Below are 26134 nucleotides of genomic sequence, written 5' to 3'. Positions count from 1 at the left end.
CTGAATCAAGAGAGAAATGTGCACAGACCAAACACTGTTTACAAGCAAAAACAGTCCAAAACCATTCTAAACAAATATATGGGTGGATTTTGATATGAGAGGATAACAGGGGTTGGACTTTTTATTGGAGGAAGTGTTATTATACAGACTGGTATTTTGTCCAGAAGTGACCGTTTAAAGATAAAATGCAGATTTGGATTCGTTTCTTACAAATAGACAGCTTTTCACTTTACAAGACCTTAATTGATGGGCTGGAGTACTGTGGATTATAGTGATGTTTTTATTGGACTCTCATTCTGACGGCACCCATTCACTGCAGTGGATCATGTAAAGCTAAATTTCTCGAGTTTGATGGGAAAAAAAATAGCCTGAGGGTGAGGAAATTTTTGGGTGAACTCTTCTTTAACTGCATTAAAAGATGCAATATGTTACTTTTACTTATCTGTACACATATGTGTTTTACAGAAATACTGCTGAGGCGATGAGCCATCTCTTGTCAAAGCTGGATTCAAACTCTGACTCGCACATCAGTCCAGTGAGGAAATGTCAACATGAAGCTATAAAATCCACCTCGTAGGGGATAAATCACTGGAAATCTCCAGTGAAAACTTGACTGAGAGAGAGAAAAGACATGGAAAGGGAAAGAGAGAGAGAGACTCGAGCCTTCTCTGTGGGCTGCTTTCTGAATACGCCCAGTAGCGAGTGCAGCAGACTCTCTCCTGTCCCATGTGGCTGTACTGCAGTACACAATATAACCACCAGAGGGATCAGAGTAGGAACGGTTGTGGTACAACTCGACATTGTGGGGGAGCACTTTATTTTAAGGCTAGTACGGAAAAGGATAGTTGCAATATATCTCTTGCTTTTCTAGCCTTATAGAACGATTATGTGCATATTGTCTATTTTGAATTTGTTTCGGACAAGCCTCATTTTAATGAAAACCGTGGGAATTGTAAACATAAGAACTTCATCACTTACGCATATCAAAGCAATAATCCTCCTCTCAATGCCACCGGCTCAAAGTGGTGTGTCAACAAAAAGCAAATGGTACTGCAGTATTAGACAGGATTTTTTTTTCCTTTTTTTTTTGGTGTGAATAAGATTGGAATTGTAAATACTGTATGCTACATATGTATCATACATGCTTTTACTACATACTTTTTTTGCACAGAGTTTGGGCCCGGTTAGGTCCATCTTATCTATATTTTAGGTCAATACTGCTCTGGGTTTTACATCTATTTTAGCTTTTGTCAAAGGGAGAAAATATTTTATTTTTTATCTTTTCCAGCACAGCCTCTTTTTTTTTTTTTTTTTTTCAACAGTGACTGCCATTATGTTTGGATGGCACTTTTTCTAACATCATGGAAATGTTATGCAGTGACGGTTTCATAATTTTATTTTAATCTCCATTTGTTCTCCTGACCGGAAAAAAAAAAAAAGTTTTCAAATGATACGCAAAGATTATGTTTGTTGTTGCTTTTTAAGCTAGCTCTTAATAAGGAAAATAACTCACTTTCTCACTGTATCTTACTGTTCGTTCTTCAGAAATCTACCTTTAAGAAACATGCACAATCCAAAGATATTTTTTCAGTCTTTTTTTTTCCTGTTTTCTCAAGTTTGATTACAGAAATGTATCCATTTATATATGGTTTCGCGCAAATGCGCAGAGTAAAAGGTACATATCATATGGACATATTACTACATATTATGATTTTGTACAATATACTGTATACATACAAAACCAAGTATACCTGTTTATTTTTGAGGCCAGTTAATATTTTAGCAGTATTGTCTGTGCTTTTGGAGGGTTTCTCTATCATGCGGTTTATTCGCTCTTCAGTTTAAGTTTTGTAAGATTTTGATGATTATGAATTATCTACAGAACTGCCAAGACTTATAACTTGTAACTACACACCTCGTTTTAAAACTTTTCTTAAACCACTTTTAAGAGCCTCTCGGATGTGCTTTTTAAAAGTACAAGTAATAAGGAATCCATTCTGACCAAGGCGTTCATCCATGTATCTCTGTAGTGCAGTGATCCTCGGCCGCTTCATTAGTCCAGTCTTTACCGTCAGTGACTTCAAATAGTGCTGATTCCCAGATGTGGGAATGAAATGCAGTGGGGAAACTAATAATACATCAGTCTTTTCAGGAAAGCAACACTATCATTTGTGTTCATTTCGCTAGGATACTGTTGATTGTGACAGAGTATATTTTGAAATGATAATTCCAGGAAATTGAGGTTACTCTGGTGCGTTTTCAGAACTGGTTGACTGAGGGGTGTGAACATGGAAGATAAGCTCACATTTTACAGGATGTAAATTACAATACACTTAATTATTTTGCTTGATGTTGATATTGTTGTAAATAAAAGTTCTATTTAAACGTGACATGTATTCCTCTCTCTCTGTGTGTGTGTGTGTGTGTGTGTGTGTACCTATTTATTTTGGGGACCCAAGTGAGATAAATTTGTTAAAACAGTATAAAATGAATAAAATAATGTTCTCTCTTTTTTTAATGGTAAAATGCAAGAGGTTTTGTTTAAAGTTTGTTTTTAGTATTTATTACTAGCTGTAGTCTAGATAACTTCGTAAACTTGTGTGTACAGACAGTGTTATTTAAGTATTCCAGAGATACTATTATAGTTTTGAAAAATATTGAATTTTTTTTGTGGTCCTTTTTTTTATTATTGTTTTTACTGTCTGTTTTAAAATTTTAGTTTTAGTTATTTTAGTGCATCAAGTTAAACTAAACGAAAATGAGAAATGCTGTCTTGGGAACTAACTGAAATGAAAGTAAGGTTACTTAAAGTTGATTTTTACTTTGTTTCAAGAAACAATTTTTTTTAGGGTTTTAGTTCTATAAATATAATCATCTTTGCTAAACCTGGCCATATTGTTCCTCTCTACATATGTGACCCTGGACCACAAAACCAGTCTTAAGTTGCTGGGGTATATTTGTAGCAATAGCCAAAAATACATTGTATGGGTCAAAATTACCGATTTTTCTTTTATGGCAAAAATCATTAGTATATTAAGTAAAGATCATGTTCCAAGAAGATATTTTGTAAATTTCTTACCGTAAATGTATCAAAACTTCATTTTTGATTAGTAATATGCATTGCACTTAATTTGGACAACTTTAAAGGCATTTTTCTCAATATTTAGATTTTTTTGCACCCTCAGATTCCAGATTTTCAAATAGTTGTATCTCAGCCAAATATTGTCCGATCCTAACAAACCATACATCAATGGAAAGCTTATTTATTATTTAAAAATTGACACTTAAGACTGGTTTTGTCGTCTAGGGTCACATCAACAGGTTATGTTTTGACGGTTAGTAGGCTACACGGTTTTGTTCATAAAACAAAGATTATTGTAGGTTGTAAACAAAACAAAGACTGTTTGACTAAGAAAAAGCTATTTCTGTTTTTCTGCTTCAAAATTTCACGTTTAACTAAGTCTGTCCCCACAATGTAGGCTAATCATTTAGCCTACCTCAAAACCGTTCAAACGTGACCAAATAAGAATAATTAAAACCTAAATACTACCTAAAAAGGTTTCTGTGTAGGTTAAGGCACAGAAAATATTGTTGGTGATAAATCAATGGAAAGTCTTAATATCCTAACAATAACACGAATGTGTCTACGCGTTTGGAAAATAGCCAGAAAACAAAGTTCGCCGTGTTGCCACAGAGCGGCGCTAGAAGCTAAAATGTCCATCTTCAAAGCTACAAAACGAACTTTATCCTTCAAATAGGATCGTCTTCATCTGCCTCATTATTAATAGAGAATCCAGTGACAACAATGAGCATAAGAATTTACTAAAAATTGATTTAGCTTACAGATTATCAATTACTGAGAGAAGTTTCACAAACATGCTTAGGCTAAACGCCTCTGAATTAACATAAAATCGCCTTAATTTAGGAGGGGAAAATCTTTATGGCTACATAAATTAATTTTAAGTATTTCACACAAGCCCAAAAAACAGCGTGTTCCCTTTGTGTGCTGTTTTCAAAGCGCCTGCTGTTGAGCTTTATTTGATGTTCAAGTGGAAAAGTTGGCTGTAGTGTGTGGCGCTATGTTTAAATGCGCTAAGTTCTTATTAAAAGAAGCTTTCGTTGTAGTATGTGGGAAACTATACAGAGGGAGTGAGAGTTCCTTGGCCGTGTTCCCGGCCCATCTGCAGCCCGGGCTTGCGGATTACTGTTTGTTAATGTTTCAATCAGCTGTGTGCCGAGGAATGTGGAGCGATTTAACCTGAACTTCCCCAGGTGTGCGGCGGCGCCGCTCAGTCTGCGCCCTCCCCTGCCCTTGGCACAAAGCGATCACACAAACACAATCACACACACTGGCCGAGCCGCACATCGCGAGGCCTGCAGCTGCGCGCATCACACCGCAGGGAAATGAGAAAAACATTGCACCAGGGAGACGGAATAAATCTTATAACGAACTGCCTTTTTCTCGGAAAACACTTAACCCTTCCGCTACCCGCCTTTTAAATACTGGGATGCGTAAAAATAAGCGGAATTATAGAGTTTAGAAAGAGTTTGCAAACTCCACTAGCTAAAAATAACCTTAATAATAAATAAAGCAATGTTTAACAAATTAAAATACGTTTAAATTATTTGATTTTAATGATTAATTTAATGGGATATGAATTGACCCGTTTTATAGCCTAGATATTTTAATGTAGACTTTTACAATTATTTTGCTGTTTGTTTATAGATATTGTTAATGTATTTATCAGATATATCTGAAGACGAAACGTGACTATATACACAAACTGAATGTTTTTTTAAATATATTTTTCCAAACATTCTGCCATTAACATTTTTTTAAAAGCTATTTAATAAAAAAAAAAGTTTAGGCGAAGTTTTATTGCACAAAGTTACAATCTGAAGTGATAAGTTCACTTTAAATTTAATTAGCCTGATGAAGCAAATCAAGTTGTAATCGAAATGGTCATGTTGTAACACGATAACATGTTAAAGCTAAATGTTTAATGTGTTAACTAGGCTAAATGACCTTTAACCTTGTGAGACCAACTCATTTTAGACGTCAGTAAAACTGACAGCTAAACTTTTTTTTTTTGGAAATACAAAGTATTTCAAAATACAAACAGGATTTTCTCAGTTCAGCCCAACTTCCATTCATTCATCCATCCTCACACACAAAAGTGATACAAAGCAAGTCCGAAATAGGTCTCATTTTCTTGTTTTAATTAAAAAAACACAATATACATTGTAAAAAACACAATAAGGCATTCACATCGTATGTCATTGTAATATACAATACATTCTTTCGCTCAGTAATCTGAGAAAACTTTACAACAAAATAGACATTTTTCTAAAAAGTTATCAAAACATTGGAGAAACTTTGACCGAAAGGGAAAAGCATGAACTATAAGAGAATAATCGCCATGGATTCCACAGCTAAAACACATCGATATGTTTGGGAAGATCTCAGAGAGAGCGTCACACTTCACTTCTCGTGTCAGTTTTGTGACTCTCCACTGAAAGTTATTGTCCTCTACAACAGGAGAAGGAGATTCTCCCAACAACACAGTTCAAGGCGTCTCGGCGGTTCTGCTCCATCGTCTCCTCCGCGCACCTTGTTCGTTCTTTGCGATGCTTCTCGATCAGTTGACGGTGGAACCGGGAGCATCAGCTTTAACGGCACATGATTCGGTCATCCGAGCAGCCGTTCTGCAAGACAAAAGAAGACACATCATGAGTCATGCATACGTGCTGCATATGAATAGGTCGTCTATTTAAGCGCAAAATATCACAAGCTATATATTTGAATATTCACCTCAACAGAAATGCTGGCCAGTTCCGCGTTCAGAGTCGTGAGGGGAGTTCTGGGAGCGGAGCTCTGGTTCTTCTTGCTTTCCAGCTCCACCTGCAAGTCCCAGATGTAATCAATAACGTGCTGCAGGATCTCCATCTTGCTGGCTTTCTTGTTGGTCGGTAGCGTGGGCACCAGCTCTTTCAGTTTGCTGTAGCAGCTGTTCATGTCCTGAAGAAACATGGTCATTTGCTCGTCTAGCAGCGGGATTTTGCATTTGGAGATGGCCAGGCTCTGGTCAGAGAGGCAGCGGACAACATCTTCCCCTCCAACTTTGCTGCTCTTCAGCGCGCAGGTAGGTCCCACAACTTTCATTTTGGATGTAAAGGTTGACGGTTAAGTCAAAGAGATGAGCTGAGCTGAGCTGAGGCGATACGCTCGTACTCCTTTAGGGTCTTGAGGCGTCGAGAGTGCGATGACAGTTCACCACATGCTTGCGGACCCGAGCTGTTCGGTATTTAAAGGATGTCGGCGCTTGTGGGCGTCACCAAACACTCGTGTTTGCAGGTTTGGGCCAATGGGGTTTCACCGGAGTAGCTCGCTCAGCCAATGACGGCGCGGCTCTGTTATCGCAGTTACAATATGCTTTGGGGGATGGTGTTACAAATGGAAACAAATGTGTGTCTTCTGCGAATGATCTGTGGGTATCCAGCTGTCTGTGCACTCCACAGGTGAAGCAGACAGATCAAGCGCAGGGTGGGGGTGGTCCAGGATCAACAGGCACCAGTTATTACTTTCAAATTAAACATGCTTTCTTCGTATGTGGGCTGCTTCAAGAAACAAAGCGCACTGTAAAATGTTTCATCAGCATCTTTGTTTCCATCTATTTACTACTTGTCACAGGCATTTCTGTTATTACTGGGCGAACTGTGCACGTTGAACACGTGCATGAATATACGGCCAACATAACATATTTTAAGCTATAAAAATAATAATAACAACAACAATAATAATAGCCTATATTATGAATTTGTTGGACAATAACAACCTGAACGAAACATATTTTTTTCTATTAAATTAATAACCCTGACATTAGTGACTAAGGGATCGTCTCTGGGATTATTTTATTGTCACATGACAACAAAATGACTTCAGGCATTTTAGTTATGCCACAGACAGTGGCATTTATTTCACCAACAAATATTTTTAAAACATTAGGCTGATAATATATTAAAACTTCGCTGACCTTAAACTTTTTTTTAATTTTTAAAAATAAACTTTTTGCTTCACTGTTTTTTAGAAGAAGAGTATAAAGGAGTAGGCTATACCAAACACACTGTTTATGATAACATATCGCTTTGCAAGAATTTCAGACTTATATTTTTACAATGCATTTTAAACCAAAAAGTTATGCATTAATAAATCGTTGCTTAATATCAAATATTTGTTTTGTGGTTTGTATAAAATCTGATAAAATCGTGGTTCAACAGTGCATGATATGAGATTTCATGTTTCAATACACAATACATTTATTGTGAACTGTTGCCTAATTATAAGTTTGCATGCTGGGCTAATGTAAACTTTTTCACCAGCTTTAAACTATTTTGTATGCACATAAAGTATTCATAGTCCATTAACCAACATTAAGTGCATCACTTGTATAGTGCTAAGGCTTATAGTGCAATTGAGTCTTGCCACAATCTCATTTTTATTCAAATGTGTCTCTTTCTGTTTATTTTCCATGCACCAAAGATCGACTCATTGTCTTTCTTTGAATGCGTTTCCTCGCGCAAACTTCCAAATTCCTTCATATGTGCGCGTCGCCTTGAGCGCGCACTCGCTCACTCACTCACATCACTTTGCATTGCTGTGCTCTGATTCTTCCCCCAGATTGTCCAAACAAACCCAAGCAGACTGCCGGGCGCCAGCGCCGTGACGTCACCCATTCATTCGAGCCTTGACGCCTGTCAGCCTGGCGCCGAGCGGGCGGTCTCTATAGCAACAACAAACAACAGGCTAGCATCCCTCCACTCTCCCCCATTCACCTGCGCGCTGCGGAATCCTGAGAACAAACTGGTCAGCGCTCATTTATCACTTCAAACCTCTGATGCGATTACCGCTCCGCGCACCTGCAAACTGCCATTGTCGCCCCGAAAGACTCTTGTAAAGACACAAAAGTGAGAGACAAAGTGAAAAATAGCCTATTGAGCCAGAGGTTTTTTTTTTTTTTTTAGATTCCAGAGACCCTTTTATTTTATTGCAATTTTAAGGAAGCGAATGAACTGTTTTCGAATGTTACAGTAATTATTTTTGACCGCACAAAAATACATTACATTTTAACATTAACTTTTTTTTTTATTTCTTTAAAAAAAATAGGAAGATGTGCATATTATTTTAATATTTGGCAAATAAGAAATACAATTTTTACATGCAAGAAGCCATTTTGCTGTGACAAGAAAATGATAAAACAGAGAATACCTTCGTGGTTAAATATCCTAATAAAGTTGCAATGTGTAAAAAAAAAAAATGCATTCATAATATTTTTATTTCAAAATAATGCCTAAATGCACGTGCATGAACGTGCACACGTTGTTTTTACCGATGGCTCGTACATCCTGCAGGAGTTAGAGGGACTGGAGCGTTTCTGGCTCGGTCACAGCTGAGCGGGGTTGAGGGGAGGCGGAGGAGGAGCTGAACAATGGGAGTGCAGTATCGGGACTGTGAGAGAGAATCTCGGCTGGAGCCGACGAGTCTGGAGCGCCCCTCCACTCGCTCATCCCGCTTTTGTTCAGCTGCGCAAGCTATCAGCACTTCCTACCGACTCCAACAATAAGCCCTCACAGCTGGGCTCTCCAAAGCCTGTTTACTGCACATCAAGGCAAAGAGAGGCAAAGAGTGTAACATCCCCCTGACACACACTCGCACACCCTTATGAACTCTCGATAAAATACAAAACATATTCTTAGAAGCAGAGAAAGGAAGTTCAAAGAAGTTGCAAATTATTTATGCTTTATTGTTTGATGTCCTCCTATGCTAGCCACTGGACAGCAATCGCTCGTTTTTATTTGCATCTTCTCTACATCTATAGTGTGCCTATAGTTTTAGTACTACATGCATATTCTGTTTGAAATGTGTAAAATAAAGCTTATTTTTTAAATGGTGAACCCAATATAAATTATTTATATAAGTTGTTCTTGTCCTGATTTTACCCTGATCTGATTTATGGCTGGTTATTTCTCACAATATGTTGTACAGCAGAAAAATCTGGTACAGGATGAGTGTGAATGCTCTTCTTCTTCTTGTAGCATCTGCATGTATCTTTGACTTCTCCCTCTCATGGGAAGAGTGGCCTCTGATAATTGTCCTCGAGGGAATCACATCCTGTCAGAAGTCATGTGATGGCTGTCTGACAAGGCTGTAGTGTTCTGTGCTGTGTCATCAGCTGGCTATGGACTCTTTAATTCACAGCACAGTTACACAAAGCAGTAGACAGAGAAAGGAAGTGTTCAATGCAAAACGCAATAAGACAAGAGTTCACTAGGAACAGACATAAAATGACCTAATTAGCTTTTGTGAGTCATACGACATAAAGTCAATGGAATAGCTTTTCACAACACATGACTTCTGTAGGATGATGTATTTCTGAAATGTTGGGTGGGAACTGATTTTATCCTTTGGGAATTGATTGGATGGTGGCCGTTAAAAGCCAAAAATAATAAATGTTTGCTTAATAACTATTTGGAGATTATTTCACATTTTCAAACAGAATATGGTGGAATATTCTGAGGCCTAAGTGAGGCCTAAGCAATGTCAGCCGAAAAGCAAAGTCATTACATTTTGCAGTTGGCTGATGCTTTTTTATTTTTTTATTTTCACCCTATCTATTTTCAAAAAGCATGTTATTGCTGTTTTCAAATAGGATGTATCGCTCTTATTGTGATTCATCCATGATTCTTTTTATCAAAATGTCATAACTGGATCGATCATTTTGGTTGCCCTTTTCATGCAATCAATCTTCCTCCCTACAGAATGAAGGCCCTGTTTTACATTTTATTCTTTTCGATAATTTGTTCTACTCGGATGTACATCGCACTACAGAAAAAAAAGATCTACTGCTACTTTCGTTACATTTTGACTTTACTTTGAAAATTCAAATTCCAGTTCCACTTTGCATTTATTATATAGTGTCAGATGCACACTGTTTGACATCATAATGTCTCGGTCCTGATGATATGTCAACGCTCCTGACATATACCACTCTGTTCTACATAGTGGTCCTGCGGTAGCAGCTTGTGAATGCCGGTGTCCCCGCTTGCCACACACTTTCACACTCCACCCTCTCCGCCTGGCTACCACACACACTATCAATGTGCCTTAATGGCTCCTAATTAGCTCCCCATCTGCTGGTGACAGAGCACCGGTGGTATGCTGAAGCCCCATTCAGAAAGTGAGCATTGTGTCCCGGGATCGTTTCCACTTCATTGGAGATTGCCTGGAGAGGACTTGGACCTCTGGGAAGGGATGGGACAGGAGAGCCAGGGTTACGGAGAGGGAGGAGACAAGCTCTGGACTTCGGGAGGCGCACGGGATGGGACGGGGGAGGAGGCCAGTACACAAAGGGCGGCAGTGTTGCGGCTTGTTGCAAATCTAATAATGTCGGAGCTCTTTCTGTCCCCTGGATGCCCCCCGCCACCCCCCACGCACACAAACACATTTTGTTTTCCTCCTCCTTTTTTCTCATGCTCATTGGCGACAGCTCTCCTTCTTCGAGTTAATCTGTGACTGCGTCATCTTCTGGGAATAGACATTTGTTTTGTGCTGTTAGTGGGGTAATAAATGCAACCAGACAGCACCATATTAACATCCTCGAAAAGCAACAGAAGGCAGAGCTTCTGATAGATCCCAAGTGGTGGTAACGTCCGGTCTGCGCGTTGTAAACAAAGCGTGGACACTAAAGCTGCGGTCACATTTGCCACTGTTTGGTGAATTTCTGCTGGCCAAATCCAGTCATTTCAATAGGAATCCACACAATCCCTTCGCAGATTTTGCAACTGTTTTGCGCAGGCCAACAGAAAGCTGCTCAGTTTGAAAGTGACCATAAAATATCCAGATTTTGCCTTTGTTTTCCTATTTTCATACTTGGCGGAGGTAATGACTGAAAAAGTTGACCAATAACATCCAGGCTCAGTGCGTGAGAAGGTGGGATCTACAGTCAAAGCAATGCAAATGCGCTTACATATAATGTACAAGGACTGTAAAGAACATGTCAATATGAAAACAAATTCATTTTAGGAAATTTCCTGGAAAAAGAGGGCGTATGGTCACCCTAAGCTACACTATTGACACTAATGAATTTCACTAATGTAACTGCTGAACCTTTTTGGCATTACGTGATTTTTTTTTATGTGCATTCAAAAGTCTTAAAATCACTCCAGGTGGATAGAAGTTGATTGTTAAAGATGTTTAGATGACTCTGGTCCCACCTCAAAGCAAGAAAAGCTGAATGATGTTCTCGCCCTGCCCTCATTTACATCACATTGCCATTGAATAGGCAGATCCAGAGGATGTGTGTGTGTGTGTGTGTGTGTTTATGGGAGACCAGCTGCTCACAGCTGGGGTATAATGGCCAAGTTTTGGAGGGAAGACCCTTACTACCGGGCAGCTGTCACCACCAGCAGGGGAGAGGGACAGAGGCCATTTAGCCAGAGACCCTCTGGAGAGCTTCTGCTCGTTCTATTCTAAACCCAAAGCTCCCTGTGTGTCAGGTGCAGTGCTATTTCCGTTACTGTATGAAGCTGTCAAAAAAGGTGCCATCAGCAACTATTCACAGTCCCGCAGCTTGTCGCAACTTGTTGCTTATGGTATGGTCGGGTTGCACCTAATAGATCTTTGTGTGCTTAAATCACCTGACTTCCTCCACATACCTCTACGTGCGAAAATACCTCTGAACCCATCTGGATACTTGACGAAAGTACGGCCCAAAGATGGGTGTGATGATGGTGGCAGCTGTGCTTCCCTCACAAAGCCCTATTCAGAGAAAAGGGGACAATACCGAAGCCTGGTTGCTCTCTCCTCTTCAGCTCCACACTAAGATTAATTCCTCAAATCCGTTTTCCCAGTGGCAGTCTCAAAGAATGGGAAGCCCTCCTGTTTGTCAGAGCGTATTGTGCCAGTCGCCTGAGAATGAAACCCGTTGATGGTTCTGATAAATGGCCGCCGGCGTTGACACTGAACAGACCTTTCCAGCTCTTTTGTTTTCAGTATTGCATCTATGTAATCTGGATTATTGTGGATTGTAAGATCGTTCCCCTCTGGGTGGTACGGCACTCTCTCAAGATACTTTGATTTGACTTGTATGGCCATTAAAGGAATATTCTAGGCACTTGTGGGATAATGTTGATTACCACAGAAATAAAAGTGAATCGGGCCACTCTGAAAATCTTAAAATACTCACCATTTCAACAGCAAAGCTATAATGTGTTAATATGTGTTAACATGATTTTAGTGTGAAAAAATGCTAACACTTTTGATGAGAAGTTATATATGATTTAAAGCCTAAAATGACCATAAAACTTATGAGAACGACATTACAGCTCAAATAATAACAATTTTTGCAGAAATGTATGCATTTTAAGAGTCATATTTCTTGGAGACTTCAAAATTTCATTTTAAGTGCCTCACCCTAACCTAGGTTTTGCCTTTTGTTTTTTCTGTGGTATTTTTGTGGTTGTCAACATTGTGCCACAGTTAAGCTTGTCGATTAAGCTTAACCTTACTGAACCCAGAATATTCCTTTAAGACACAATTAGTGATTGTTTTTGAATTATGTTGGTAATAATCATGTTTTGTTCTTGCATATAAAAGCTGACTTGCTCGACTGTGGGGACGACGTCATACTTTTAGAAATGTTTGCGACCGCTTCGTAAGCCTCGGGATCAACAGGTGTGAGGAATGGCAGAAGGCAGTGAAGCAATTGAGTCTGCAGGCAAGAATTGTTTGGTTTTGACTCATTGGTTTCATTCCTTTATTAAAGTGTAAATAGGTTTGAAATCACATCAGAAAGAGGTAACCAGAAACTCACATGTATCAGGTGCTGCTGTGAGGCTGTTTGTCCACAGAGCCAAGGCAGTTAGCCACACCTTAAAATACACACACTCACCCTGTGTTTCTCACACACACACATACACCCTCTGCACAGGTGTTTAGCCTGCAGCTTTAATACAAGTGAAGCTCATCAGCCATTTTGCCTATAAGTTTAAAAGTGTACACTCACTGCCTAAAGCTGGATCACTTCAGCTGCCCATCTGCCATATGGCAGGGCTGGGCTGTTAAATATAATACAGCTAAAATTCAACCTTTCACCTGTTTTATGTAGGTACAAAATGTAAATTCAGCCAACTCCTATAAGAGTGGAAAAATCTGTCAATCTCACCCTAGTAAAAAAAAACCTATGCTATGATTTATTTTAAATAAATTTATTTCATACTGAGTAATCAATTAACATATCACTTAAGACTTATTGATATAAAAAAAATTAATTAAACTTTATTTGGAGTATTTCTTTATTGCACAATGAACATTTCTTAATATTGTGCCTAAAATGCGTTTTAATGTCATTATTAATAAGGGTTGTATGATATCTGTATAATATCAAGATATTTTTATTCATAACATTTGAGCAATTATAGTATATCTTTAGTTGGATCTCAGCACTACCCTTTACCAAAAAGTAGTATACTTCAAGTTTATTTTATTAAGTATACTTAAGTAAAGTTCAAGTATATTTTTAAGTATACTTTATGTAGTAAGTATACAAATATCAGTGTACTAGAAGTATACTTGTAAGTGTACTATTTCAATACTCTTTGGGACTAAATTGGCCCACTTTCTAGTATATAAAAGTACACTTTTAAGTATACTTTAAGTATAACTGTAGTAAACTTTGAGTACACAACTAGTTTACATCAATGTTTTTAGCTTGTACTGCAACTATACTTAAAGTGAACTTATAGGTATACTGATAGTTTACTAATTAAATACATGTAGTAGCATGTTTAGTACAATTTGAAGTATAGTCTCAGTAAACTACTAGTTTAGTAGTTTTATACTGCAAGTATACTCGGAAGTTTTCTTTAAGTGAACTTTACATCATACTTTAAGTATACTACTATGTCCCTATTTAGGGAACAAGCCTGAGTGTCCATAGGAATGACCACGGGAATGGGAATGAATGAGGCTACAATCTGGATGCAAAGGATGCATCCCATCTCCCCTGGGCATTCTCACGGTACAAGAATGTGTCCCCTGCACAAACACACACACACACACACATACAGTGACGCTACCTCTTTTCCCACAGCCAGACCCGAGCAACGCCATACACTTGGACACACACACACACATGTATCTACCAGGCTTGACTTGCAGGAATCCAATTGTGTGCAACAGGCAGCAGAAGGTGCCCCAGTTCTTTGACATTCTTCTTTTCTTCTTTGCATTGTTCCGGGGGGGTTACAGTAACAAAAGGAGAATGGGTGAACATTGTGTGTGTGGTACGTTCACACCATCGTCCTCTACTGCCGTACATCTGTGAGCATAGACTCTAAATTACTCTGGTGTGTATGTGTGCGCTGCTGAGGGGGTTTCTGGAGAAAGTTGAATGAAGAGAAGGAGACACTCGTGAACAGAATTAACAGAGCACATTCCTCTGCTTTCTCCCATTCTCTTTATTCTTTCTTGCCGTGCCCCCCCCACCCCTTCATGAGAAAATCAAACAGGTGGTTTGGCCCTGTTGGAGGGGCTGCGTCTTGCGGAGGTGGGCTGTCCCGCAGCCTGTTGGAGGCAGTGAAAGGCAGCGTCTCCTCTCAGCTCCAGCTTGAGTCCAGTGTCCAGTTATAGAGAGCCACTCTCATTACCATCTCAATTCTGGGAACGGGCTAGAGACCTCAGCTGCACCCTAACAGGCAGCCCATATGGTGCTCGCTTGGCAACCAGGCAGGAGGGGACCGCTGTGCCCCCCAAACACATTCTCACACACAATTTTATATTCACAAAACACATGAAGATCTAAATGACACATCTTACCTATATACACACACACAGACACACTCAACCTCGCAACTGTTAACAAAGACATGCAACAATAGGCCATGCATTTATCTTATTGCATATACACCACCCGTTGCACTAGTCTTTAGATCGGGCATCAAAGCAAAACGGTTAAAGAGAGCCTGGGGCTCCCACGCACATTTCCTGGGGGAGCTGGACCACACAGCGCCTGTATGGAAGGACGCTTGGCTTCATACACCCTTATACTGTGTTTTTGGAGGCCATCTCACCATAAATGGCTTCAGTGGTTACAGACCCCACAGGTCAAAATTAACATGCACTACTTGGTTCGCATTAGTGGTTTATGACATGGAAAGATTCACCAATTTAGAAAAATATGAATATACATTTAGATTTAGATGAAAGTTTTATAATAATAATAATATGTTCAATAACACTGACAATAATAATATATTCTGATAAAAAATATTTGTAATTGTAATAATATTTCATAATATAACTTTTGTGTGTGTGTTTTTTAATCAAATAAATGCAGGTGTTGTGAACATAAGAGCCTTCTTTATATAAAAAAATACCTTTAACTTTAAACTTAAATTGTTTTTTAATTTAATTTAATTTAATTTAATTTAATTTAATTTAATTTAATTTAATTTAATTTAATTTAGTTTAGTTTAGTTTAGTTTAGTTTAGTTTAGTTTAGTTTCGCTTCGCTTTACTTTACGTGAGGGGATCTCCAGAGACAGATTTTGTCAGATTGAACTGTTTCTAGGTCAGATAATTTTTATAATTTGTCATTATGAAATATGTTTTATATTTTTCATTTTCATTTTTCATTATGACCTAAATTCTAAATTTCTTTATTTAATTATATTTCTATTTTTTATTGTATTATGCAAATTATTCATAATTATATTAAATATTACATTAAATGTTGAAAATAATTATATGAATTATATATCAATATTATAAATTATATTAAAGTAATTATATAAACTCAAAATCTTTTTTTTTCATATTATATACAAGCTATTTTCAAACTTCAAGTGTTCAGTTTCAGACTCAGTTGTGTTTTAGTCATGTCCTGAAGTAAAAAAAAAAAGAAAGAAATAAAAAAAGAAATTTAATTGATAAATAAATTAATTTGTGGAGACGCAACAAAAATGCTACCTCCTACATTTACCTTATTTCGAGTTATATTTTATTCATTATTTGTATTAACGAATAGTTGACCTCAACACCTGCAAGACCTTTCATAAATATGTCAGCAAGAACAAAAGAAGTCAATGTGCAGGGTGTTTCTCTGGTTTGAACCATCAGAGAGGCCGAAGCTGTGAGGCATTTCCTTCCCAAACGGAGGAATGTGCTGGATCAGAGCCTAATAGTTACAGGAAACGAAAGGTGCATGTGCTTATGTGCGCAGCTCTCTGTGTCCTCCACCACTGCCAGTCCTCCCACGTTGACAGGTCATATCATGTTCACACATTATCTGTGATACCGTCCCCAATTGAGAAATGACAGCGTTGCTGTATGTGACTCCTCATGATTGCACATGCTCAGTCCGGCCCTCTCTACGCAGCTGCAGCTGTGCAGCCACATACGCAACATGATTTCACAACATCCTCCTTCTGCCTTCACTGGAAATATCCTCTTTTACTCCCCCTCCTTTCTTCCCTCGTTCCCCTTCCCTGCCTGTGTAAGTGTCTTTAGTGAAATGCCCTGACAGCCCAGCAGGTGCGGGACTTAGTCATACCCATACTTGAGCAGCTCCTTATTAAGCGAGCGTGATGTGATGGTAAGTTACACCACAGCACTAGTCACAGGTACATGTTGTAATCAACAATTTAGCTGCTCCCCAACAGCCCAGCTGTCTGAGTGTTTACTGAAAGCATCACTCACACTCGCAGGCGCCAAGCACCGTGACTCTGGAGTTTCCAGGCTTTCATATGTGTGTGTGTGTGTGTGTTCTGGCTCTTTGTACAGCTGGCAGGAGTTTCTGTTTCTAGAGACGAGTGTCACATCACTCACTACTGTTTATCATACAATCATAGTGATAATCAGCCTGCTTATTGACACCTTCACAAGTTTACCTCGGGATCATAATGAAACATGCCATTGTTTTTCTTTAGAAATGAGCATTTCCCAGACAGTAGAGCATGGTGTGATTTTTGATGTGATACTTCTATAGACAAGTTGTTATGACGTGTAGATATATATATATATATATATATATATATATATATATATCAATATCAATACAGACCAGAGTATGTGAGCACCTTTTTATTTTTATTTTTTTTATTTATGATCATTCAAAGAGAGAATTGTCTCACTAATAAGGGAAACCTTTAGAGGAATATATTTCATATATATGGAGAAAAAACTGTAGCGAGTAATTTAATTAATGTAATATAAGTTATATATATATTACATAATATAGATAGATATACTGTAGATTACATAATACTTATAATTATATATATTAAATTATTTATAGATTATTTATATTTTTTCTTTACTTTTGCTAGTGGAATTGTAATAACTGTAAATACTATAGACTACCTCTAAATAATAAAATATAAATGTAATATATTATTAATATACATATTAATAATAAAAACAAAAATATATACATCATTTTAAAATAAAAACGATTTATTTTATTTACTTTTTATTTTACCTTTGAGGTATAGGGGAATTTTATTTTTGTCAGATTGAGCTACGTTTCAAGGACAGTTTTTTTCCCCCAAAGTATTGCTAAGTAAACACACACACACACACCCTGACCCTAAATGGTGTATTTTTTCATTATGAAGTATGTGTTTCATATTATAATAATTGTAAATACTATAGACTAACTCTAAATAAAAATAAAAAGTAAAATATAAATATATTGTTAATATACATATTAATAAAAAAAAGAAAATAAAGCATTTTTGAAAAAAAAAAACAATTTATTTTATTTTATTATTTTACCTTTGACGTAAGGTAAATTTTATTTTGATCAGTTTTTGTCAGATTTAGCTAAGTTTTGTCCCCAAAGTAGAGCTAAGTAAATAAAAACGCTCACACACCCTGGCAGATAATCCTTCAAATGGTGTATTTTGTCATTATGAAGTATGTGTTTCATATTTCCCATTGTGACCTAGATAGCGCTCTGCTTTTCAGCAGAACCATATGTCTGTAATCCAACAGCTCTGGGCTCAATATGGCATCTAAACATATATATTTACTCTGGCTGTGTTTTATAAGACGGATGGAGTTTTAGTACGAGACAGAAATCGGTGTGGTCATACTTATCGTGATTTACACTCGTGCATGTTTAAGTGTGCACACACAGACTCGGTCCGCGTTGAGGATCTCCACATCTGTCACCAGTTAAGCCACACGCTGTTGCCATATTCGTGATGAATTCATCCCGACTCTGAAGGATACGTTTAGGGCTGCTATAACAGCACGAGTCACGGAAAAGATAATTGCCATGTGATTAACAATAAATATTGTTTAACGTTAAGAGTCTATATTTAAAGAAGTTTCCAAAATGAAATCATATGCACTTTCTCGTTTTGAGAGGGAAACAGATGGAGGATCTTTGGAAACACACAACAATAAAAGCCTGAAAGACAGGAAAAAGGAGAGTGAAGGATCAGAGCTGAATGAGAAGGAGAGAATGAATAAGTGAAAGAGAGTGAGAGAGGAATGGGAGATTGTCTTTCTGGAAGGTCTCCTCTCAGATGTGGGGTCTTCTTCACATGCTAATGGGATGTTTCTTTAGCCCTGGCCCTGTTAGCATAACAATGCTGAGAAAGTGAAGGAGCTAAACTTCAGCTTTCTTTGGGAACTAAACCCCAGCCTTTCTTCTGCAGAAAAACACTCTTCTTCTATTGTGAGTGCAATGAAAGTGGTTCAGGGCAGCTGTGTGAGGTGATCAAAGCCCCAGCTTCAAAATGAGTTTGAAATGACCAAAGTTAGAGACAGAAAATCAGTGACATTCCTGAAATTCTGTAAGACGTAATACAACCAGGAGCAGAAAGGATCCATGTTTCTATCAGCCAAGATGTGTGTCTGTGTGTGTCTCCTTGTGCACCCTCTGGAAATGCAACACAATGTGATATAATATCGTGCGTAGTGATAAAACTGTGCTGAATTATGTCTGCGATGTTTCTGTGGGAGCTGTGTTATGTCTGCGCAGATGCTAAGCTAATGCCAGTCAGTCGCAGTTATGTAAAGCTACTTCAGATTGTCTGTCCTTGTGGCATTGCGTTGTTTTTCATTTGCTATCAGATTTGAATTTGCTATCCTAATAACATGAAAAGGTCACATGAAATGTGGCGCCTTTGATCTAATAATAAGACTTTACTGAGAAACCATTATACTTGCCACTTTATTTTGCTCTCTGCACATGCACACTGTCCAAATGAAATTTCACCTTTGTAAATGCAATAATCAAAACAAAGGAGGTAATTTAATTTACATAGTTGGAGATAATGACATTCTATGGGAGAGACTTTTAAGTAAGACTATTTGATCAGCATTTGTTATACATTTGTAGTTTTGTGTGGAAATTAGTTATTAATTCAGTTCTTAATTTCTACCATAATCAAGTTACTATGCTAATAAAAAAACAATGTCTTGCAATAACAACCTTTAATAACTAAATGTTTTTTTCATTTTAATATATAAAAATAAATTATAAAAATATTATAAATATAAAAATCAATATAAATGATAAACATACAGAATACACACACACACACACATATATATATATTCTGTATGTTTATCATTTATAATGTATATATTATACATTTAACAAATAAATAGGATCATTCAAAGTATCGATGTTAGAATTATTAAATATAAATATTTACTTCATTGTCAATATATTATAATATTTAATAATGAACTAAATTGTTACTATAAAGTAGCAATTTTAAATAAATTGTAAATAAATAATTATAACTATAAAAATCTATCTAATATATACACACAAAACGAAATGATGTTTTTTCATTTTAATATATACAAATAAATTATGAATAAACAATTCTATACATAATATAAACTTCACATATACATCATAGAATTATATACATAATATAAACTAAATAATATAAATATATAAAGAATAAATAGGATCATTCAAACTTATTCATTAAATATAAATATTTTTACATTGACAATATATTATAATATTTAATAATTAACTATGAAGCCATTTTTTCATATTCATAGTATAATCATATATATTTCATATACATAATATAAAGCAAATGAATAAGTATTATTTATAGACATTATTAATATTATATTTGTATAATTATTACTTACAGATTTTTTTATTGCTCTACTTCGTCATCACGTACTGCGGTTTGCTGCATTTGACAAATAAAACATTGAATTTTACTTGACTTTGCCTTCGACTCAAAGTCCTGAGGTTCAAGGGCCGGTGTTAAAAGTGCTAATGATCCATTAGCAACCTGATGCATCCTTAATGAAAGGAAGTGCCGCCTCAGAAAGCCCTTTACAGTAGGTGAAAAGTTTCAGAGGTTCAACTAGCTGGTGCCACTTAGAAAGTGTGATAATTGTAACAGGCTATTGTCTCCAGATCTGTTTCCTTTCTAGGAGGGTCGCGAGCCATTAGCAGTAAGAAGTACACTTAGCACCTCTGCTTCTGAATAAGGAAGTCGATACCCAAATTAGGACGAGTACGCAGGCTTTGCGGCCACGTTTGTGGTCACAACCCTTAACACACAATGACGCTGCCACTGTATTCATGTCAGCTGCCGCTACACAAATTAGCACCTACTTATCTGAGGTGATACATCTTATTTTAATGCAAAGCAGCTATTTCCTTATTCTCTGTATGCTAAGTGTTCGAAACAGACACGGTTAGCCCTGCAATGTTTTAAGCATACGCTACGGTCCGTGACATAAACTTTAAAGACTTTTTTACGAACCTGAGGGGAGTGTAAAAGAGTCATTCACTAGCGCATGTTTTAAGACATTGTAAATATGCACCAGGCCGTGTCTTTGGCTTAATTAGTTCAAAAATATACATTTTTATCACCATTGTTTTCTTACTGACTCAATAAACTATACGACAGCGATGAAAGCACACAAATAAGATCCAAAATTCTGTACGTGATGAAAAACGTGATGCTTCCCTTGGTGTACTAACAGAATGATAGACCGATGGCTGTGTGCTGTCACACATCTGTTCTTCACTGGAGAGACTAGCACTATGGCGACAGGAGGCTGCCCGACTGGTGCCAGTGTATTTTTACGAGGCGGCAAATAATAACTCACAGCTGGCAGTGTGGGAACAGCTGCCGCTAACATCACTACGCCCAGCATCTTTCTCTCTCGCTCTTTTCCTCCCTCGCTTTAGGGCCCAGACTTACTGGAGCCGAAGCTCCACAGCCCACTTCCTCTCTCCAGACTTCACTTCCTGTCATTTGATGGGGCTTCCTGTCACGCCTCTCCGATCAGGCCTTGAGAAAGCTCTTCTCAGAGAGTAGCTTCCTGTTTCAAAGACAGCTGTAGAGATAGTTCCTGCTTTTGGCCTCACTCAGGGAATTGGCACACAAACACGCTCACACATGTGATCTGCTCTCACCCCGTTTGTACTGCTGATTTTTCCATTTCCCTTAGCTAAGCAGGTGACTGCCGTTTGCTGACGTGATCAGGAGTCGTTTTAGTGTCATCAGTTGGTCGTGTTGTGTACATGTCGGCCTGTGGGCAAACAGACAGACAGATCTGCTGCTGTTCTGCTCTTCTGACGATGATTCCATTGCAGAATTCCAAAAGTAAAGCTCCGTCATTCACACAAGTGGAAAAACACTTGCAAAGTGGAACAACACTTAATGTCTCGTACGTCTCTCACTTTATTTGCCACATTTGTTGCACGTTCACTTACAGAAACTCACTTACACACACTTCAACAGCAGCACTGCAAATAATTATCTATCTATCTATCATTTTTTCTCTTCCTAAAATGTGCAAACTGGGCTATAAAACAAAAAAGCGTGAAAAGTGCACTTGCATACATACAAAACAGGCACATCATGACATCAACTATGAGGTCATAACGTCCAACAACACCAGTTCTCAAGTGACCGATAATAATGAGAAAAACGAAACCAGCCTAACAACAAAAAGCATGCATGCTATACATTGTTCACAAGAAAAGTCACAATAATAATGTTTAATGACATTTCTTTGCAGGACTTATGTCTCCTATGCTCACCAAGGCTGTGTTTATTTGAATAAACAGACAGTAAAAACTGTAATGTTGTAAAATATGATTTCTTTTCTTCAGTGATCCTTCAGAAATCATTCTAATATGCTTATTTGCTGCTCAAGAAACATTTCTTATTATTATATCAGTGTTGAAAATGAATATTTTTGTGGAAAATGTAAATTATTTATTTGAAACAAAAATCTTTTTGAACATTATAAATGTATTTACTGTAACGTTTTGGGTCAATTTAATGCATCCTTGCATTACAAAAAAAATAAATAAATAAATTAGCTGACCCCAGACTTTTAAACAGTAGTGTGCGTTCATCTATCTTGGCAGATAAAGCAGCATAAAAAGTGCTGGATAGTTTTGGAATGTTGTAGGTGGGGAGGCCTTCAGTTTTTCTGGTGATAGGCACTGATTGGTACATGACGTAAACAGTATAAACCTGTGTGTGCGTGGGTTTTCAGACACCCAAATGGGGAGGGAAAATGCTGCGGTCTAAAAAACTGCACCCGTTATTAAGAGAGCGTGTTTAACAGTTTTTAGCTATTTTTAAGTATATTTTTCTACCTGATCTCTTCCTGATTTAATATCCAACTTCCTAAACATGTGTTGTCCTTCTGTCCATCTACTGTGCCCATCTGGAGTGTGTGTTTGCATGTGTGTGTTTGTGTGTGAGGGAAGCAGCAGGGTGCTCTGGCCAGGACAGGTTGGAGACGCAGCATGTGTCCTCTGAGAGGGACACAAACAGGCTGGTTTAAACCCAACAGGCCAGTCATATGGCTCAGTTAGAAGAACCATTTGGCTGTGTCATGATTTGTATTCAAGCAGGGATGCGTTACATATATAATATAATATAATATAATCATTATTTATTATAGGTCATTGCAATGCATTGTAGGACATATGCAACACAAATGCAATGTTTTTCTCCGAATTATTATTGAAATGTAATTTTTTCATTATTAATAGATAACAAGCTTGTCTAGGGCTAGACTGAAATTCTGGTCAAACTAGTACAATTCTGGTAATAGTAGCACTGGCCCACGCTATAGCAGCTAAACCTGATTTTCAACTTTTGGTTTTGCACCAAAACAACAAAGAAAACAAAAGGCGATTTCACTGTTAATTCATAAAATATGTCCATATGTGAAATTATAGCAATTCAGACTCATAAAAAGAGAGTTTTATGCTTGGATTTTTACTATAAACCCCCCAGGGGGCTTGTTTTGATTTACAGAGCAGAATATTATTCCAGTTATATATTTGGATGTGTATCATTACAAGCGATTGGTAATGATTTGTGATGTGTCCTGGCTCTTTAAACTTTATTCCTACTACTCTAAAATCTAAAAATAAAATACACTAGCAGTGAAAAATTTGAACAGAATCATTCTTTCTTTTTACTTTTTTCTACATTTTATACAAAAAAGTCATCAAAACTATGCAATACAAACAATTCTCTTTTTTCAATTCAATTTAAATTTTTGTTTACACAGAACATTGCCAAATCATTATACACAAAACAAGTAATGACAACAAAAAAAGAAATCTACAATATAACAAACAACAATGAAAATTTTTATTAAAATAAGGGGTTGAATGAATAATGAATAAAAATAATACATATATTAATATAATAATGCATAATGTAATAAAAATGCATATAATATATAATACATTTATCTACACATTATGATGAAAAAATCTGTAATATACAATATATTCCAGTATTTTTCTTTATAATGTCATGATAAATATCTATTTTATGTGATACTCTCTCTCTCTCTAAATATTATTATTATTGTTGTTGTTTAATAATAAAAAGGATGTCAATAATGTGAATACTGCTGGCTCTGTGAAAAAATGCTTATGCTTCTCTTTTGTAAGTTATATGGAGAAAAGTGTCTACTAAATACATAAATGTAAATGTGTAGAATTATGCAGCAAAAAAAAAAGTTTTTAGATCAAAATTTACAGTTTATGAACAAAAGCATACATTATTGCATCTGAATCCTGATATATAGTGCTGTCGCTTTCCTCATTCCTTTGCTTTCTTTTTCTGTCTTCCCTCTGCTTCCCTCCCTTTTTTCTTTCCTCTCTCTCCCTCTCTCTCTCTCTTTGGGAAGCATGCCTTCCCCAGCTGTGTGTTCAGCCCCCACAGTGAGGGCTCAGGGCAGGCCAGGCTCACAGCTGGCCAGACATTGTGGAGCCAGTCGACAGGCGCATGGAGGGCCGCCCGCCCCGGCCTCTTCCTTTGCAAACATGCCCAGGTGTGGGGCCTGATGGCTGGGCCTCTGATGTGTGTGTGTGTGTTGGAGGGGGGGGTCATAGCAGGAGGAGGCATAAAGGGTGGGTATTCCCACTGAAGCTGTGTCAACACTGAATGCATGGGAGTGTTTGTGGCATGGGGGTGGGGAGGGGGCCGTTCGCAACGATTACTGGCTCATTGTAACCACATTGTAGGGAAATTGCTCATATTTTGCCAAGCAGCCAGGCTGGCACACAGGCAGATGCTTAGAGCGCGATGAAGGACTTTCATTTAAGATGCATGCAGGCGCAGCGGTTGTTTAAGTCAACAATGCATTCTCCACACATGCATGCATGCATGCTTCTCCGTGACCACATATGGGAATTGTATACTTCACATGTCTGCTAAATTACAGCAGATGTATGATGTTTTGCACTTGTGGACGGACTGTCCAAGCTGCTAATCTATGATCTCATCCTGAGGCACGGTTTGTCAGAGACGAGTCCAAGGGCTGGACAAAAGGTGCTTGAATGAGATAACATCTAATAAGCCTTTGAACATCTTTATCTGTGGCCCAGACCCCCCACACACACACACACACACACACTAATGAGGTGTTTCTGGCTCTGTCTTGTGTTGGATTCCCCTGAAGTCTCACTGTCTCTGCTACATCTCAGTCACAGTGTTTCAGTCCCCCTAGTGGTGGAAAATGGAGTCAAGACTTCACAGATTCCTGCACATCTGTATCCAGCCCTCATCCCCAAAGAGTGACAAAAAGAATCAGCGTGGCCATGAACGTGTAATAAGTGTGAAAGCGTAATGATTTGTTCAAGCTGTCCATGACCCTCAGGAGACCAATTTGACCAGTTCGTTTCTCATTATTTTATGAATCATAACACTTCGAAATGCACACTCACCGCGAACAGGGACTCAAAATCATTTTTGTACATAATAATTCATTTGTTGATTTTCTTTAAAAGGTAATATGGCTATAACGTGATATTACCCTTACAAAACAATTGGCAATACAATGGCATTTTAAAATATACCATGGTATTTACATATATGGTACTCTGAGGTACATATTGTGAAAAATGTGGTAGTACCATGGTACTTTTTTGTGTACAATGATACTACAAAGACTTTCATTGAATATCATGTTTTACCATGATAAATGCCCTAAAACATGATATTTCCATGTTACATGCCTTAGAATTATTGAAATATTCCATGGAACTACAATTCAAGTATCATGGTATTTACATGAAACTCTGAAGTATGTTAAAAAATACCATGCTACTCTGGAAGTACCATGGTAAATGCCAAAAACACCTATTATATTTTCATACTACATGCCTAGGAAACCAAGGTAATACCTTGATATTGTGTCCAAAAACATTGTAATACCATGCAGGCCTGTACCTACTGTAGAAGGCAGTTGATCCTCCCCACAAAATGGCACAATAGCAGCGGATTAACGAATTTTCAAAGAAACTGATTATTTAAAGAATTTAAATAATCTTACAAATACTTGAATGATTACTGTGTTAATATACTATGATATTACCCTTACAAAACAGTCTTGTAGTGGTACCATGATACAGTGATGGCATTTTGAAATATACCATGGTAATCTGGGGTATGTCCAAGAATACCATGGTGCAGTGTAAAAAAACTATTTCTGAGATTTCCTTTTTGTGTAAAATGCTACTAAAAACCTGCACTCAATATCAAGGTTTACTTCCATGGTACATGCCTAATAAACCATGGTATTTCCTTGATA

General features: G+C 37.4%; 2 protein-coding genes across 2 annotated transcripts in view; one reads left to right on the top strand and one right to left on the bottom strand.

The window, feature by feature from the left end:
• The window catches only part of ncoa3 (nuclear receptor coactivator 3), a 44862-nt gene extending 42472 nt beyond the window's left edge, over nucleotides 1-2390 (top strand). The window contains exon 23 of the mRNA XM_058791090.1: nucleotides 466-2390. Within this exon, the coding sequence (XP_058647073.1) occupies nucleotides 466-477 (12 nt within the window). The 3' untranslated portion in view covers nucleotides 478-2390. The remainder of the gene's footprint in view (nucleotides 1-465) is intronic.
• Nucleotides 2391-5199: 2809 nt separating this feature from the next.
• id1 (inhibitor of DNA binding 1, HLH protein) lies at nucleotides 5200-6291 on the bottom strand. Its single transcript, XM_058791091.1, has 2 exons — nucleotides 5813-6291; nucleotides 5200-5706 (listed from the first exon to the last, which is right to left on the bottom strand). The coding sequence occupies exons 1-2, from the start codon at nucleotides 6161-6163 to the stop codon at nucleotides 5671-5673; spliced, it is 387 nt and encodes a 128-aa protein (XP_058647074.1). The 5' UTR covers nucleotides 6164-6291; the 3' UTR covers nucleotides 5200-5670.
• Between the last annotated feature and the right edge of the window lie 19843 nt (nucleotides 6292-26134).

The sequence above is a fragment of the Onychostoma macrolepis genome, chromosome 11 (genome assembly GCF_012432095.1).
Source record: "Onychostoma macrolepis isolate SWU-2019 chromosome 11, ASM1243209v1, whole genome shotgun sequence".
NCBI lineage: Eukaryota > Metazoa > Chordata > Actinopteri > Cypriniformes > Cyprinidae > Onychostoma > Onychostoma macrolepis.
This window is presented reverse-complemented; position numbering and strand designations above follow the sequence as displayed.

What these genes read in the sequence shown, in the direction of transcription:
- id1 (XM_058791091.1), bottom strand. Translation starts at nt 6,163, where the DNA reads ATGAAAGTTGTGGGACCTACCTGCGCGCTGAAGAGCAGCAAAGTTGGA. An exon ending in TGGCCAGCATTTCTGTTGAG is followed by an intron (nt 5,707 to 5,812) that starts GTGAATATTCAA and finishes TTTGTCTTGCAG; the next exon opens with AACGGCTGCTCGGATGACCG.